This window comes from Pyxicephalus adspersus, chromosome 5 (genome assembly GCF_032062135.1).
Source record: "Pyxicephalus adspersus chromosome 5, UCB_Pads_2.0, whole genome shotgun sequence".
NCBI classification, from domain to species: Eukaryota; Metazoa; Chordata; class Amphibia; order Anura; family Pyxicephalidae; genus Pyxicephalus; species Pyxicephalus adspersus.
Window position 1 is genome coordinate 96338183 of NC_092862.1, and position 18832 is coordinate 96357014.

Here is an 18832-nt window from a genome sequence, read left to right on the forward strand (position 1 = left end):
GTTTAGAAGGGGCTCTTGCATACCTCAGTCATGTTCTTTTCTGACCATGCAGACTGCAAGTCTGAAGTAGGATCTGGATTGAATGCTAAGAATCCCACAACTATTTTTTTTTATTTTGTATAGTTATGTGCCACATGAAAACGCCAAAACAATTCTCTGTTATACTGTATGTTTTTTGCTTCAGTACATGACACGCCGGTTTTAAAGTCTTTTTAGACAGTAGTTTGCATATTAGGCTTCATAAATAATTAAAAAAAACACTAAATATTTGGAATTTCTATTTAAAAATTTAGTTTAGTTCAAAGGAATATTTATTTGAAATTCCAGCCAATTCACCCATAACTCTTTAGAATTTAGTTAGTAATATAAGCAGTACCAAGTACTAGTGCCTATAAGCAATACCCCTTCCTGCACAGAGAAATGAATTATTTGATATAATTAATAATATTAACCACCTGGGCGGTTACCCCGAGCCTGGTTTGGAGTAAGAAAACTTGCTGAAAGCATTTACCCTAAACCAGGTTCAGGGTAGCTAAAAATAGAAACAAGCGTTACAGTGCAATCTGATTGTCATACAACATTGTATGACAATCGGATTACAACTGAAAAAAAAACACTTACCTTGTCCCCGCAGCTTCTCCGGAGACAACTGTCCTCTTCTGTCTTCTCCCAGCGTGTGCAGTGACGATCTCCCGGTTTTCGCCGCGACGCTGGTGCACGCGTCGATGCGGGCAGGAGGCTGGGCTGGGAAATTCAAATCATTTTGTATTGGATTCAATACAAAAAAGCTGTATTGAGTCCAAAACAAAGAAATCTTTATATAATATATATATATATATATATATATATATATATATATATATAATTTTAATATATATATATTATATAAGCTACTGAACAGTTACATTACATTATACACTATTTTTTTTTTAAAGATTTTTTTTATGTTTTACAAATTTTTTTTTTTAAGTTTAATAATAAATTTATTACATTTTGGACATATTTCGGTGAGTTATGCCTAAAAATTATAGCCTGCAATCTAAAATAAATTTCAATGCAAAAAATGTAACTCTTTTTGCATGGAAGTACGGAAAGAAAACTGGGCGTTCGCGTAAGCATCCCTTGACGATTCCTGATGATGTCAGTGCATACGCCTGTCGATGGGGGTCGTAGCGGGAAATTCAAATATTTTGTATTGGATTCAAGTCCTGTATCCAATCCAATACAAAATAATACAAAATATATTTATGTGGTTTTGTCTATAGGTATGTGACGTTGGACTCTGTTTTAAAATTTACCACACTAGGGAGGTGTTTTAGAAAAATATAGTACTATACAGTATACAGAATTATTGCATTTTCAGTATTTTTTATTTATTTATGCATTCTTGTTTAAGCTGACTAGACCCTTTTTTGGCATAATAAACCCCACTCAGTTCTCAGTTTGCATTCTTGTGAATTTGGGCTGTCCAGGACCGGTAGCATTGAAGGCAGCATTGAAGAGGCATATTCATTGCAATAATTTATTCACCAATTTTTAGATGGAATTTTTTGGCGTATTGCAAACTTGGACCAAACTTTGTTTAATTTGTGAAATTCTAATGTATGAATTAGGGTATATGATCTTCCAGCTATATGTAAAATGTACAGTGTTAGTTGTTTATCTGGGCTTTAACTGCATCCTCTACATTTTTAATGTTTGTATGTATGGTCTACAGCACAACATATTGGTGTAAGGTAAATCAGTATTGCTATATATACTCAAATATAAGTCAATCTGAACATAAACCTCAGTATTTCTTTTACCTCAAATACAGAAAAATGACTTAAGAGTACAACTAGCAAAATGTGGCCATCATACTAACATTTGAAAGCATGATTAATACAAACCCTAAAAAAGAAAATAGTTTAAAAACACATGGGCTCAGTATATGGGCTTTATTCATTAAAGCTCTCCAAGACTGGAGAAGGTACACTTCCATCAGCAAACCTGGATTGGATCTGGTCTGAGATTGAAAACATATGCTAACAAATCCATTCCAAGTTTGCTGGATCACCCCGGTTCACTGATGAAAGACTTAGAGAGCATTAACAAATCAGGTCCTATGTATCAATTTCCCCTTTTTTTACAGGTTAAAGTATTTTGTACTTTTGAGTTAGTCTTGCTGGATCTCTTGCTTTTATATGATCTTTTGTGCATTATTTTTTGGCCACCAGTCCATGGCTCTGTGTGTCTCCGGTGTGGCTCCTGTTTAAACCAACATTGTTTTTTCAATAGAATTTTGAGGGCAAAAATCTCAGTTTATTTTTGAGCAAACATTGCAATAATAATACCTCCTGCATATTTGTGCCATCTGGAAACTCACAGCTACTTTTTATAGACATCTCAATGTAAATATCTATGACACTATTTGATACTGATTTTTTGACCAGTATGATGAAATAAAAAATTTCATCCTAGTACTTTAGTGAGAAAAGCTAAAATGGTGGGGGGTTAGGGCAAGTTATCACTGACAAACACACAAGGTAAATTAGTTTTTGCTTCAAATACAAGTGAATAGGACCTTTTATTCCTTTACATTAAGCTTTTTTATGTTTATTTTACTCAGATTATTTACACAACAATATGGAAGAAAAACTTAACCAAGCAACTTGCATTATCCAGGGAAATACAGCAAACAACTTGCTTATTACAGTATATTTCATTACCTGTATTGGAGGAACGACTGGAATTGCGCTGATGATCTTTTTAATATCTGGTGCAAACAGACTGTCAGTAACAACTACATCAGTCATCAACCTACTGGTGGCTCATGGTATCTTTATTTTAAGCGTACCATTCCGCATTGTATACTATTTTCATAACAAATGGACTTATGGACCTATTTTTTGTAAAGTGGTGAGTGCCATGATCCACATTCATATATATATTTCATTTATATTTTATGTGATCATGTTAACCATGAGATATGTTGCTTTTTTTAAACAAAAGGACAGCATTTCATTCTACAGGACTTTTCATCCAATTCTAATTAGTATTGTTGTATGGTTTTTAATATGTGTTATATTTTTACCACTGGTGTTCACACAATATGGCTCTAATGCAAACTTTAATCAAACGGAGTGTTTCCATTTTCAAACTGAACTTCAAAATTCAGCTGTAAAAATCATGAACTACATTCTTATTACAGGAGTAATCTTAGTAGTGTGTCTTCTCCTTGCTGTGCAGATCTTTATAATTGTAAAGGTTTTGAAAAATCTTCAGAGGCCTGTTTTGGCACATCAGGAAATCTGGGTTCAACTAAAAAGTCTCTGCTTTATTTTAGTGATATTAATATGTTACCTACCTTTCCATATCTTCAGAATTTATTACATGCAGCATGCAAAAGAATGCTACTATTACAATGAAATTGTTTTGAGCATAACTGCACTCAGTTGCTTAGATTTCCTTCTTTTTGCTGTAACAAGATTTTACAAAAAAAGGATCTGTTGCTTTGCATTTCTTACGGGTATATAGTTAGTCAGGCAAACTAATTTTGTAAAATATTTAATAAACCAATCTTAAATGGATTAAAAGCAATCTGATGCATCGAAGGAAGATATATACAACATGATAAAAACTCTGAACAATGGATAAGTTATTGTTAAAGTACCTATCAATGCCTGCTTGTCATGGCCTGATATGGATATAAAGCCCACTCACAAATCGATGAGATTTGAGTAGAGTGACAGCTTTCCCTTTTATTACTCTTTTACAATTGGTTGTTGGTGTACTGAAACAAAGTGGGCAATTATTTGTGTGTTGCATTCTTGCATGGGTATGGCCCCTGACCTTGTGATATTAATGCCAGCCAAAAGAACTGAATAGAGAAGTAGCACAAAACAAATGACCTGGGGGCCAGAACTTGTAAATCAACCCTTCTCTTAATACCATAACTTTCAAAAACAATCAGGTTGAAATTTAATTTACCACTTGCCCTCTTATGTATAGTAACACCTTTAAGGTTATCTAATAATTAGTTAAATAAGCTGTACCTTCCAGTAAACCTTTACAGCAAATTATTGACAAAGCTTTAGAATTCGGTTCACATCTGTGCAGTACTTCACCGCACAGTAACACTTGTAGCAAATGGCACTGCATTGTTGCAGTTAAATTGAGGTGAACCAAGCCCAAAAAGTAAGCAATAATTCTTCTTCTTCTATGTTTGTTTTTTGCATTATACTAGGAACATAAAAGACATAATTAAAAAAATGAGAGAATTTTCCTTAACTAGCTGCAATTTAGATTGTGGAGAAAATTTCCCTTTTTATGAAAAATGATTGGTAAAGAAAAGAAATGAAGCCCATAAACAGTGAAAAAGTAACACTCCCCTGGGAGTAGCAATAATGGTAACAGCCAAGAGAAATGAAATTCAGGTTTAATTTATCAAATGCCTTACATGATCAATGGCATCAAATAATACATGTTCAGGATTTCTAAAAAATAATTATTCATACTTACATTAATGGGTTTATGAACATTTGATATCATTTTGTTTATTATTTATTAATTCATAGTTTTAATATTTGTATAACATCTTTATTTATCTAATACATTAAAAAAAAAGAATTCCATCCTTCAGTGTGTGTTTTGCTGTTTATTAAGGACCCATTACTATCACTGCACTTGCTGACTGCTCCTTAAGACCTAGACCAAACTGCCGTAAGGTATGTAATGTCATGTAAACAATACATTTTGTTCATTTAGTCTGGTAAGTTTGTGTTAACACATTCAGTGACTGGACTGACAAAGGGGAAGAAATGACAGCTCTAATATTACTGCCTTTTAATCATAAATGGTTCAAAGTGTTTTTATGTAAAACAGACAGATCAAATTTGTAAAGTTTACATGTGAATGATATATAAAAAATCAATAAAAAGGTGATAAAGTAGCAAAATAATTAATAAAAATAATATTGGATGGGTTATATTCTGTATTATCTTTTTTACACAGAATTCACACAATAAACAGTTAATGAAGGCTACAAAATAGGACCAGAGGGTATGCTGAAGAAGTTTGAACCAAAACAATAAAATAAGCACTATAATTTGCAGTAAAATACCTCCCTTTGTTGGTGTCAGTGCATGAGTAAATATAAGCACCATATAAGTTGGAAGGAAGTAGGTTCCATCATTTTTGTAATTAAAGAGTAATACTCAACTCCATTAAAGAAAAATAAAAGTAATACAATAGTATGCAATTATCTTGTGTAAAGATGTCTGATTCAATTTATCTCAAATTTGTTAGCTAAATTGAAAATCTCTCAAATATTTGTGATTAATAAATCTCTCAAATATTTGTCATCAAGTTTTTGATCTAACTTCAAAGCCCCCAAACATGGCATTGCCATCTAAATATCTGGGGGTCAAGGGCATCTGTGCCAACATGGTCAGTGTGAAGACCTTTGTTAGAAATCCCCCTACTGAAACATAATTGTGGGATCCCCTGACTTGTTGAATCTAAGAGACACCTAGTTCTTGCCAGTTCACCCTGCAAGAGGTGATGAGACTATTAATTCTCTTAGACTGTAAGCTCTTCTGGGCAGGGTCCTCTCCTCCTCCAGTGTCACTGTCTGTCATTTTCAACCACTACTTAATGTACAGGGCTGCGGAATATGTATTCATCCTTTTATATAAATAAAAATGTGGCGATGAATCTGCTTTAAGTGCTGGTTGAAATAATATAGGCTAGGAGCCTTTTCTATCTGTATACATCACAATGTATTTGCTGCCATCTTGTGGCTATATACAAGACAGCATCAGAATATTTTGCAAGTTAATATAAAGTCCAAGAGTAGTTTCCAATTATCCATTCCAAGTTTGTTGGATGACCCAGGTTTACCCATGACAGTCTATCTTTTCCAGTCTTGGAAAGCTTTTCTTTAATAAATCAGACCCAATGTTTGGAGTATTTCATTGTAGGGAGTTTTTAAATATATGTGCATAAACTATAACCCAAATGATATATTTGCATGCAAATTGCAATGCAATGCAATGTTAGATATTGCATTATTGCGTATTATATACATTATTATGTATATTTAAAGCCAATTCCTCAAATACTATAAAAGCTAAATAATAACTAATAACTGTTAATTCCAAATAAAATGGAGAAGAAAAACAAGCCAGGATATTTGTTTGCTGTGGCCAAAAAAATTTTTACTCATAAAGTTCACCATTGTTCCCTAGCTCAAGGAACTTATATACAATAATAAGGAATATAAGTGAAAATACAAAAATGATATTTTACAAACGATACATCATGTGTACAGTCAAAGCCACCCTATTGTATCCCAAGAATTGAGGGTGGTTTTTGATCTCTAATCTAGACAAGTTAATGCTACTAAAGTTATGAAGAAAGTTGGGCCCCAACGTGTTTCGCCTTTTGGCTTCCTCAGGGGACCATTAAAGACAATAATATATCTAAACATAAAAATAAATCAAAATCCCAATATTGCATCTACATATAATCAATGGCAAATCATGCATAGACGCTAACAGGAGGATATTTATTTACCCTTAGAGTAATGCTGTACAGATATAAACGGGGATGGCTGAAGCAGTGCATCCCTAAAGTTCAACCTGCATTAATTTCATGGGTATAGAAGTTGATTAGGTAATTTGAAAATTTGGTGGTCTGGCTGTAATATATAGTGGAAACAATGGAAAAAAAGGTTGTTTGAATCAGCTATCTAGAGTCTAGGATATAAGTAAATGAAGTTATATTGGTTGTTCAACTGTCAAATGTCCAAGATTATTTATTAGTGCGTATAAACCCAGGGTATAATTGTACTCACAATTAGCTCAAACTTTGCAGAACTGAGGAGTTACAAATACTGTATCAATTTGCCATTAGCCAATCAAACTATAAAGTTACAGAGAAAGGGTTTGAGAGACTATATTCACACAAATCCACTAAGTGGTGCTTTATCTTTTAATTGCAAACAAATTCAAACACGACTGACCTTCAAAAGTAATGTCAGTTTGTTTTGTTAAAATGCATGGAAAGAGTAATTGATATGCCTGGGAGGTAAAGATGATTGTTGGACTTCCAGGTACTGGTATAACAAGCACAAAAAAGAGGCTAAAGATGTATTAATGTGTGCATACTCACCAAATATCTATATCTATATTATTATTAGTATAATTACTATAGTATATACATATATTATTAGTATATTACTATAATAATAGTTAGTGCTAAAATCTGCAGATAGAGACTACAGCTGCCCATTATAACACACATTTTTCAGGCATGCAGCACTGTTGTCACCACCAGGAAGCCGACCCTGAGAAATAGAAGTGGCTTTAAAAAGGCTACAGAAGATCAGAAGCACTGAAATGCTTGAAGAAGGGGTAAAACAGGTATTTTATTTTTAAAACTGACAATGCTTGCAACTCATTGAAAATTCTAATGAACACACAAAGGAAGACTCACCAAAGCACTTTGTGAAACTGTGCACACTAAATTGTCCAACAACAACAAATATAGCTAATATGTTTTGGGGGCTAGGAGATGCCCATCCTCATCAATCACACTAATGTTGCAGCAAACCCTTGAATATGAAAGCTAGATCCTTGTAATCTATTCTCCAGGTCATCTATTTAGCAAGTTGAGGTTGCAGATCTGATATCTAATCAATGTTCTGATTTGGGTCTCAGGATGATAGTATCAGTTTTAGAATTAATATAAAATGCTGTCCTTTGCTTTTATGATTATAAAAAGAGGCCCGTAGCAGGGAAATGTGCGAGGGCCTGCATGACAGGCGTGCTCGGACTGCACAAGGAAAGTGGGGGGGAGAAGGGTTAAGGTGGAATTACAGAGAGAGGAGGGGGGAGTGAGAGGGTCGGGTCGGAAGTTTAAGGGGAGGAGATAGGAGAGGGTAAAAGGAGAGTGTAACGGAAGTTCAGGACAGTTTTTTGAGAAAAGAAATTGCCCGCCCACCCGCCCTAGTAGAAGGTGTGCAGTGGCGGTTGAGGTTTGGTGGAAGGTAAGAGTGGGGGTTAATTATGGTTGGGTGGCACCCAAGGTGGTGGTGAACTCCCCCTTTAAGTGGTGAACGGTGGAGGCCCCTGGGAGGGTAGTGCGGCTAGGGGCCAGAATGGTATGGCAGTTTGGGTTGTTATTGTGATTTGGTGGTGTGGCGGACTTTACCTTCCGGACCTGCAACCTAGTTGTTTTGGGTGCAATTGTTTGGTTATAGCAGGAATTGGTTTTAGTAAACTAAGGGTTAAGCTATAGTTTATTAGTGGTTATTTAAGGGTTAATTTATTGTTGTTGTTATTTAAATGTTATTTATTTGTTGTTGGTTTGTTTATACGTGTTATAATATTCATATATGCAAAGGTAATTTATTTAAATTGTTGAAGTTTATTTATGATTTAATAAACGGCTGCGTGGGGGGTGGTGAGCGCAAGGAAATGAGAAGAGGTAAGTGTGGGGGTGAAGTTGGAAGGGGCAGAGGTCTGAGCTACCCTAGTCAAGTTTTGGCACTTTTTTTGTGTGGGGTAGGAGTATGGTGTCCAATTTTAGCTAATTTTTAAAAAAGGGAGGTCCTCACTTTATTATTTAAACCAGACCCTCATAGAGGCATGCAGTCTGAGTGCCCAAGAACAGAGGTTGCAATGACTTTCCCCCACTTGTAGTACCATACCAGGGGGCTCAGAATGTGGGACAGAACTTCAGATGCTCCTGCAGCAAGAATGTAAGGGTGTGCTGGGGGCTTATGGGGGAACGTCCCCCTAATTAAGGCTTCTGGATCACTGCCAGTTTACCATGGGAATAAGTACAGGGCTACGTTAATACCACCATGTCACATTACCATCACAGTGTGTTTGTGTTTTTATTAAAATAAAGGGGTTTCCCCTCAGTGTTGGTATGTTGATGTACACTTTATTAACTTCTGTATTCATTCCCCAGGGTGATGGGGTGGATATCTGGTGACTCTTATTAAATGAAGCTTCCAAATTACCCATACAAACTTCACATCCTTGGGGGGAGTGAATGTGGGGAAGAGGCCCTGTCTCTCAACTTTGAGGGAAAGCGCATGGGGCCTGGTATAGTACAGAGAAGTCACCCAGACTCCATGTCTGGAAAAGGGTCCAAGGGTCTGGCTTGAATATAACATTCAACAGGAAATCCATAATTTTTTTGTTTAAGAAAAAAACACATGCAGCTGTACATTTTTTTTTGAAAGATTTGTGTACTTACAATGTTTCCTTCAAAGTCACAAGCATTGATTCTGAAAAAAAAAATATTGTAGGTCAAAGCATTGGGTTGCTAATGAGCGAAAATACGATGCAAGTTATCTTTAGCCTTCCTCCCACGCTTTGTTTGAAAATAAATTTTAAAGCCACAATGTTAGATTCAGTTTGTAAATAAACAACATAGGTTTTAAATTTTTTGTGCTTGGGATATGTTTTTAAACATACCTGTTTATCACTTGTCGTGGGAAAAAAAAAACCCCTCTCTCCTGGCCCAGTAGTCCTGCCAAGTTCTTAGTCACTTCACCTGCTGGGTGGGTTTCCATGTTGTCCCCACTAGACATTCTATACTACCAAGCAATCTTGGCAGACAGCAATGCCAAAAGGAATTCATGCAGAAAACACATTTACAATGTCATAGGATCTCAGTGTTCAAAAATCACTTGTACACACTGGCATATCCCAGCTTCTTCACAGATTTCCCCAGTCCAGAGTCAGTTTAATGATAGCCAAATCTAATTGCCTGGGAATTTTTATCACTTAGAACAGAGCCTGATTGTGGCCTTTAGTTAGGTAAAGAGAAAATTGAATCTCAGGTGTTTACCCTGGTAAATGTATACCTACCAAACACAAACCAAACTTTCTTTTTACATTCTCTTCTGGATAAAGTTGAAGACTATGCATACCGTTTATTGATCCTTGGTAGGGATTCTTCACAAAGGATCAAAGAGCTGTTTCACAGTCATCAATTTTTAGACCTCAGCACCCTAAAGAATTTCACTGCTCTTACTTTTCTATGGTGCAAAGAACATATACCAGAACTGACTCCTCTGCTGTTGGTAACTTTATATTTTCGGAAACACCCTTGTTTCTTTGGATCATCTTCCAGACCATTACCCTCCCAGGCTCTATCCTGGATATTAAATGAAAGTCTACTGTGATTCTTCTTTCCCACCAATTAAGATTCTGTATCCAACCCTCTAATTGCATTGAATATTGCAAGGGGAATCTTTATTCAGCATGGCCACAGGCTGAAAAACTTAAGGACAGGCAGAAATGAATGCTCTACAGCTTGGAAACATGCCTGTACACTTCGGGCTCATCTCGATTGGCCAATATGCTTGGTATGACCGCACCAACAAATGTAGTAGGGAATTAGCCCGTGCCCTAAGTCATAAAATAGTCCTCAGTGCACTTACTTCCTCAGTGCACAAGACACCATAATTACTGCACTACTTACAAACCTCTTAACTGCCTAGCTTTCCCCCTTTCTGTTTGGAGGTTCTTGACTTCCCCTTCACAATTGAAGGATTTCAAATGGCCATCGACTTCATCTCCACACATTGTGCAGGACTACAATTACAGTGTCTCCCCATACACGCACTGTCTGCCCATATAATTGTCATATTCAAAACACAAAAAGACCTGATCACCTGCTCTGACCTAACTCTTTGTTAAACTGTGATATTTGTGAGCACCTTGGCCAACAGACTGACCCCAGTTCTACAGTGTCTAATACTCCCTAACCAAAATTTCAAGAAGTGAAGATAACACTATTTGTAAATGTAAAATGTGCAATCAAACTATATACAATAGATGCATTCATTATAATATATACATATTGTGATGTTGTAAAAAACTGAAGTTTCTATGTAAGAACATTCCAGCTAACAGATAACGCATTTCCCACCACACTACACAGCAGACATTCAGACACTGCCTTATGTAAGTTCTTGGAAAGCTAAGAGTAGATAAAACATTTCAACTGTTACTACATCAAAAAGGAGGTATTGAGTCATTTACAACACAAGATATATAACTTATATGTACTGTATATTAAGCTATAATGCAAGAACACATAAAAGTATGTAGTACATTGCTGCAATACATGCACATTTCCCTATTTTCCTATAAAAGTCCTATATTCTGCAAGTACAGATAAATACCTGTTTATCTGCCTAAAATGAGGCCAACTTCTAAGTCTTGTTGTGGGCTGACAACACAGCCAACCAGCTTAGCCCTACCCCTCTTTTTTTCAGTTGCACGTTTGAATCTACTTTCAAAAGAATTAGAAGGGCCAGCATAGCACAGGAAATATTTAAAGGTCACATGTCAGCTCTAAATTTTGGACTTATCAAATGCATATACCATAATGCTTTTAAGGTATCTTAAGGGCAGGTTCACACCCGCCGAGTCACGCGGCACCTTGCCAGCCATTTGAGCACTTGCATTGCAGCACTAGTTCAAAAAGAACCAGCATCTGCACATGTGACAGCCTGCCTTACTACTACTAGTTCCTCCCACTGCAGCCCCTAATAATTCCCTATAGGGCCCCACAGGGAGACAATACATGTACTGTCTCTCCAAGTGGCAGTGGTTTCTGGCATACCGAAGTGGCAAATGCACAGCATCCCCACTGCTGAAGTGAATTTAGCCTAAAAGATCAAAAATTTAGTAGCTGCAAGATAGTCATTGTTCCACAGTGGCAGGAGGGGCACTGACAAATAGCTTTAACTCTCCACTTATTAGTAGCAAGTAGAGGGGGGAAGGCACAGGGGGGGCATTTATACAATGCAGCTCCCTTTGTGCAGTCAGGTGGGGGGTAAATAGAGACAGCAATTGGGCAAAAAGGCTGATGAAGAATCTGAGGGTAAGTAAACACTGCTCACACTAACCACCATTGAAAGGAGGGACACAGTACTGAACGTTAGCAAAGAGAGCTTTTCTGCTGTGCCCGGAGCAAGGAAGCACTTTTCCACTGACCATCTGCAAGAGGGGCACCATTAAACTCACCAATAGCAATGGGGGTGCCACTCTACTTACAGATAAGTAACAAGAGTCACTGTTCCACTAACCAGTAGCAAGGCGATTCACCTCTCCATTTATCAGTAGCACGTGTGTGTGGGGGTGGGGGTCTAGTAGCAAGGGAGATTTCTATAATGCAGCCTCCTCCTTTCAGCAGGGTGGTAAATAAACAGAGCCGTCAGTGGGGTACAAAGGGTAACTAAACACTGACCCCACTAACGCACAATGAATAGAGGGACACAGTATTATCTAATAGTAAAGTTGGCTCTTCTACCATGACCAGCAACAAGAGGGCCCTTCCCCACTGACCAGTAGCAAGTGGGGGAACTGCTTAATTGCAAAAGGGGGCTATTCTACACTGCACCTCCTACCTTTCAGAAGGGTAACAAGTAACTAAACCTATGGGCACAAAGGCTGGTGAAGTTACTAAGAATAAGTAAACACTTCTGCTCACGCACTACCAATTGGGGATTGTAGGACTGACTATTAGCCAAAAGGCGCTTCCTGCCTGACCAGTATCAATGGGGCAACACTCCATTGAGCAAGGGCAAGGAGAGGACTACTTGACTGACCAATAGTAAGGTGGATGCTACTCCTGCTTCTATACTGCAGGTTTTTCAAATTTAGGTAGGGTGGGAAGTAACTAGAGCTGGCAGTGGGTCTTAGAAGCTAGTGAAGTTTCTTTGGGTAGGTAAACATTACTCCACACCACCAACAAAAGGTTGACTGAACTTTAGCAAAGAGTGTACACTGCTGACCACCACTGGAGGAGACCCGTCAGCAATTCATACTGAGGTAGATTATCCATAAATCTGTGGTACACACAAAAGGCAAATAAGAGTTAAATTATCATTTTATAGCAATGAATATAACACCTATTAAATTATTTTGAATAAATATATTTATTATTGTGGTGGTAGTTTTTTCACTTCCTGTGGTAGACATGTTGCATAAACACTGTTGCAACTTGTACTGAATAAACAATTTCAGAATAAACTGTACTTTATGTATCAAACAGAAAATAGATTAAAATACACTAGTATTGTTTAAGAAAAAATGCAGGTAAAGAAGGAAGATAAATGTTTTTTAAATTGCCAATCGCTTAGATAATGCTGCTCTTTTTTCCAGTGGTGTGAGCTAACACAGATATGTAACAGCCACACACCTAATGTAAAGCCACCCAGGCATGTAATAAAAGAAATGGAAGGGGTTGTTTCAGATCAGTTCAGTAAATGAATGCTAATTACTGATTGACTGGTCTTATTCTAGTGTTTATTGAACTGCACAGTCATATTAAGATTCAAAAGACAAGGGTGTAAACAAAGATGATATTACAACTTTTGAAATGGATGCTGTTTGTACTTTCTTTGTCTGTACATCCTAATTCTAATACATGTTAACCACAAGATGCGCTAGCAGACAGATCCTCTTTTACAGTATTAAAAACAAGAAATGATTTGCTGCGTCTTCAGATGTCAACAGTCCCCCAGCAGGGAACACCGCTGTGATAACTGTCCTATTTCTAATTCTATGCAGTCAGTATAATATGTGAGCAATGCAGCTGAGAACAACAATTTCTATTTTAAAAAAAATATTTGAGTTTGGAAATAGCAAAAAATACTTGTGTAGATGAATCCAAAATATCTGTCTTCATTTACATCAAATAAAATACCATCCAACAGGAGGGGGCCTTCACCTCATTAGCTGCTTGTCTTCATCTCAACCTCTGAGCCCATCCACGGGACATTAATGCGGTAAGACTTGATAAAATTATATATTGATCAGAGGTGGACTTTTATAAAGATACTCTTAAACAGATATTTGAGCTGCATTATGGCAGAGATCTGGCATAGTAGTTAAACTCATTGCCCTGGGGACCAAATTGTATGATAGGTGCCTGCTTACAACTTTCATGCATTGCATAGATTTGTATTCATGTTTTGTCCTATAAAATATATTCAGTTCATCTCTTTAATCTTTTGACAATTACTTTTATCCTTATTAATATTTTTATATCAAATTAGTTTTATTTTTTGTTAATTCTGATATTTACTTTGTTTCGTCATTTTTTTTTAATTTCCTTAGGTTTTCTTTTTGATTTTCCTAACTTATCAGGGCCATTTTATGACTTTGGTCCTTGTTTATTTATTTATTTTTTAATCAAAATTATTAAATTTATTTTTGCACTTTGCTCCTTACTGCCCAATATAGTTAATAGAGTTGAAGTCAGAAATTTGGTTATTGCTCCAGACAGAACTGGTATACCTGGAGAAAGGATGAAGACCAGGGGTCAGCAAACTTTTTGGACTACTAGGCTATTTCAGGAGGTCAAGAAGGCACACTAGGCCAGAAGAAACAAGGTGTCCAATGAAAGGTTTTTTATTTAGAAATACAGTACGATCAATGGGAAAGATGATGTTGCATGTTCTTAGAGACAGATACAATATCAAGTGTGTTATTTTTCCCAGGTTTCCCGGTGACATCGGTGCAAGCGTTGGTGCGGGTGGGAGGAACGGTGGAAAATTCAAATAATTTTGTATTGGATTCAATACAAAATAGCTGTATTGAGCCTGTGGGAAATGAAACCCAATGTGAGTGATGATGATAGGGCTCAATAATAAATAAAGTAACATCAAATGGAAGGTTGGGGCTTACTTGTGGTGATTAATACAGTCCTGGAGAATGAGTCCTGCATCCAGTCCTGGGTATCAAACAGCCACGTGTGCTGTGAACACGCTTGGGGCTGAAGTCACTGCATTGAGCCAATCATGGCGAGCCCAGAGCACAGAACATTGGTGGCTACCAGCGAGCACCGACTGGCAGCAGTAGGATTAGGCCGGATCCAACATTAGAAAACTAGGGGGCGTTAGGACAGAACGGACTGCTGGCTAGGATGTTTCTGGCCTAAAGGCCGGAGTTTGCCGACCTCTGATGTAGGCCTTCGTGGTTTTCAATCAGATTTGGCTCAGGGCTTTGTGATGGAAAATCCAATACTTTGGACCTGTTGTCATAAAGGCCAATTTTACACATCTTTGGAGTTATGCTTGAGGATATTGTCCATTTGGAAGATCCATTAGCTACTGAGCTTCAACTTTTTTGCTGATTTGAGATGAGGCTATAATATATCTTCACTATGTTGTCTCCCCATATTCCTATCTAGTTTTTTGTGAAGTACACCAGTCCCTCCTGCAGCAAAGAACCTAAACATGCTTGATGGAGGGAATTGTGCGCATTGGCTTGTGTAGCACGAGTAGAAGGGCTTAAACTTTTTGTGAATTAATTAAAAAATATAAAATACTGAACACATGCATTGTGGAAGTACATGTGGATTTGTGTGAATATTTTGTGTCCTCTATCCCACTTATTTGGGTTGGAGTGACCAGATAAAATTGTTCTGGATGATTCCCTAACAAGTGATGAGAAGATTAGCTAGATATATCATAGAACTGAGTACTGACACTAAAAAGGGTTCTTCTGGATACTAATAAAAATATGCCAGCCTTTCTTCCAGCCTCACTTCTCCCAGTTAGAGAATAAGAAAACTGGCACTCCCTGGGGAAAACCAAGATTTGAAATCCTGCTTTTGGAGCTTTTTCTGTTGTGGACCATTGTACGCATTAAATAAAGAGTAGTAAGTAATAGTAAAAGTAAAAAGTAAAAGTAGTAGGATTTGATCAAGCAGCACCTGAGAGTTTTGTGCTTTTATTTACCCTTCCTGGCTCTTGCAGTTCCACAAACCTATTTCCACCTTGTTGCAACTTGTAACCCTATTTTCTCCAAACATAACCATGATCATTATGGCCATACAGTTCAATTTGGGGTCCATTAGATGAGAGGACATTTCTTTATTAAATAAGTTCTTTGTCTCAATGTGCCATTGCAAATTGCAGTTTGGCTTTTTAATACAGTTTGGAGCAGTGGCTTCTTCTTTGTTGATCCCATTTAGGCTGATTGGCTTTAGAAACTAAGTGTCTAAATGCCTGAATGCGTTAAAGTGTTTACAAAGTGTATTTAAACTTTTCACCTACTGGATTTTTGATAAAGCTAATAAAAAGTGTAATATTCTGCCTGTGAGCAATGGGCCTGATTTATTAAAGTTCTCCAAGGCTGGAGAGGATTCACTTTCATTAGTAAGGCTGTGTGATCCCGCAAACCCAGAATGGATCTGGTCCAGGATTCAAAAGCTAACAAATAGCAAATAAATGTTAAGAAAATCAATCCAGGTTTGCTGGATCACCCAGCTTCACTGATGAAAGGGTATCCTCACCAGCCCTGGAGGTATAATAAATCAGGCCCATTTCTGGAAGAAATTATTTTAGCCCTGCACAAAGTAGATTTCTTAAACAATATGCAAAACAATATGCGTAGTTTTCTAGTATGAGGGATCACTTTTATTTTTATGATTATTATAGTAGGGGTTATAACAAAAAAAATCAATCAATGAATTCAACTGTATATTTGTAATTGATTACAAATGATATTCATTACATGAATACAAACCTGTGCCTCCTGTTGCTTCCAGTGTCTCCTGTGTTCCCGCAGTGGCCCCTGTGTCACTAATGTCTGTCTCCTGGATCCCTGGCAATTGACCCCTGGTGTGTGACCTGACCTCACTTGCTTGCTGCCTGCCTCGACCCTGGCTTCCCTTGACTATCCTCCTGCCTGGTGATTTTGTACCGTGTTTGCCCACCCTGGTGTGCCCAAGGACTGCAACCTAGTTGTAACCAGCAGCCCAACACCCTCACAATCAGAGGCTCTGGAGGAAACTGTTACAGCTTAGACCCTGCACCTTGGCCCTTCTCAGGGCTCGCCCCACCTCCATACAAGCGGTAGCGCTCCCTAGTGGTCCTGTCTCTCCATGCTTGACAACAATGATACAATCTTCAACGAAATCCAATTTTAGTACATCCTAGGACATATTTTTACAATCTTAATATGTGTTTTTATACAATCTCAACACATATTTGATGCGTTACGCTGAATAAATCTGCTTCTTCGGGAACTCATTGGGATCTAAGACAACATGCATATTTTTCTGATCAATTGCCAAAAGTATACCATAAAGAGAGTATGAGACCATAATGAGAGTAATGACCAATCTAATAAACTAAAGTGTACCCTTCTTATTTCTCCAGGTCAGGTTATCCCTTCAACAATGCAGCTAGGCTTTAACCTTCTAATTCAAAAAATGTATTCATTGTTTCAATTTTTTTTCCACTCCAAATGTCCCAACACTTTGTCTATTTGTTTAATAATAATTAAAAATAAAAATATCTTCATTTGCTCTCCAAAAAAAACCAGTGATGTTTTCACTGACCTCCAATGACCACCACTCACGTTGCAGACCTCTTCTCTGTATTATCAAGGTCTTTCACAAACCTAGTGACACCCTCTCCTGCATTACCTCAATACTTGAGACTTATTCTTGAATTAAAGAAGACATTTGTATTCTTTTGACTCATTTCCTAAAGTTGAAAATTCTTAAGAAAACTAAAGCATGACTTGCATATGTGAGAAAATTATTTTGGTAGGGTCCTTCTTTCTTTTAGCCCCTTATGGTCATCAATAACCCTAGAATTGTTTAGTGATCGAAGATAATAAATAAAACAGAAAGCTTTTGGTTAAAAGAAATGTTTTTTTTTACAGTTTAATACTGTGACTATAATTACAGCTATAATGTAGAAAATACTTTGGAAGGGTGTTAACACTCTGCCTTATAGTATATAGTTGATAACACTAATAAATAATTAAGTAAAGCTGTGCTGTTGCTTTTTAAATGAACCCCATAATGATAGCCATACACTAACAGACATTTCCCTATTTAATGTACAGCGCTGCGTAATATGTTGGCGCTATATAAATCCTGTTTAATAATAATAATAATTTCTCATAAATTCAAAGTAATTTTCAATATTAAAATTAAAAATTCTGACTGGTGTTTCATAGATCTTCTAATCGACATTTAAACACATTCATCTTCTTTGCCCAATCTATGCAGTTTAGACCACCAATAACTTAACTTGTGGAATGCATTCTTTATTCTATTGGTGGTCAAAAGGCAGGGTAGTAACCTGGTACAATAATGATTATATGGTATAATATATATATAATAATGATATCTGGTGTCACACTTTCTCACTAAAGTGCAGACTCCTCTCTCCTGCGCATGCGGGCAGTTCTGACGCTGGGCGTGCCTCTGTTTCCAAGCTTTATCAATTACGTCCAATCCACTGGCTAATCAGAAAATAGCCTCTTGACCCGCCCTGGCTATTTAGCTAGCTCATACACTGCACTCTGTGTTCGTGCATTGTGTCTCCATTGTGCCGAGCTCCTAGTTCTGTGAGCTAGTTCCAGTTCACCTGGTGCCTTATTCAGTGTTTCCTCTGTCCAGCTCCTGCATTTACCCCTCGTTCAGTCTGTTGGTTTCCAGCCAACTTCTCTGTGCTGTTTCAGTGTTCCTGTCTGTCTGTGGATATCCCTGCATCACCTTGTGCCTTATGTTGCTTCCTTTGTTCTGTGTGCCCACAGTGGCCCCAGAGTCACTGGTGTCTGTCTCCTGGATCCCTGGTAATTGACCCCTGGAGTGTGAACTGACCTCGCTTGCTGCCTACCTCGACCCCGGCTTTCCTCGACTATCTTTCTGCTTTGTGATTTGGTACCGTGTTTTGCCCACCTTGGTGTGCCCAAGGACCACAACCTGGCAGTAACCAGCGGCGCAACATCCTCACCATCAGAGGCTCTGGAGAAGACCTGGTTACTGCTTAGACTCTGCACCTTGGCCCTTC

General features: G+C 37.4%; 1 protein-coding gene across 5 annotated transcripts in view; it reads left to right on the forward strand.

The window, feature by feature from the left end:
* Window positions 1-4613, forward strand: part of GPR141 (G protein-coupled receptor 141) — a 29282-nt gene extending 24669 nt beyond the window's left edge. For all 5 annotated transcript variants that reach the window (XM_072412202.1, XM_072412200.1, XM_072412201.1 and 2 more), the window contains one exon: window positions 2609-4613. In XM_072412202.1, the coding sequence (XP_072268303.1) occupies window positions 2626-3516 (891 nt within the window). In that variant the 5' untranslated portion in view covers window positions 2609-2625 and the 3' untranslated portion in view covers window positions 3517-4613. The remainder of the gene's footprint in view (window positions 1-2608) is intronic.
* Window positions 4614-18832: the final 14219 nt, after the last annotated feature.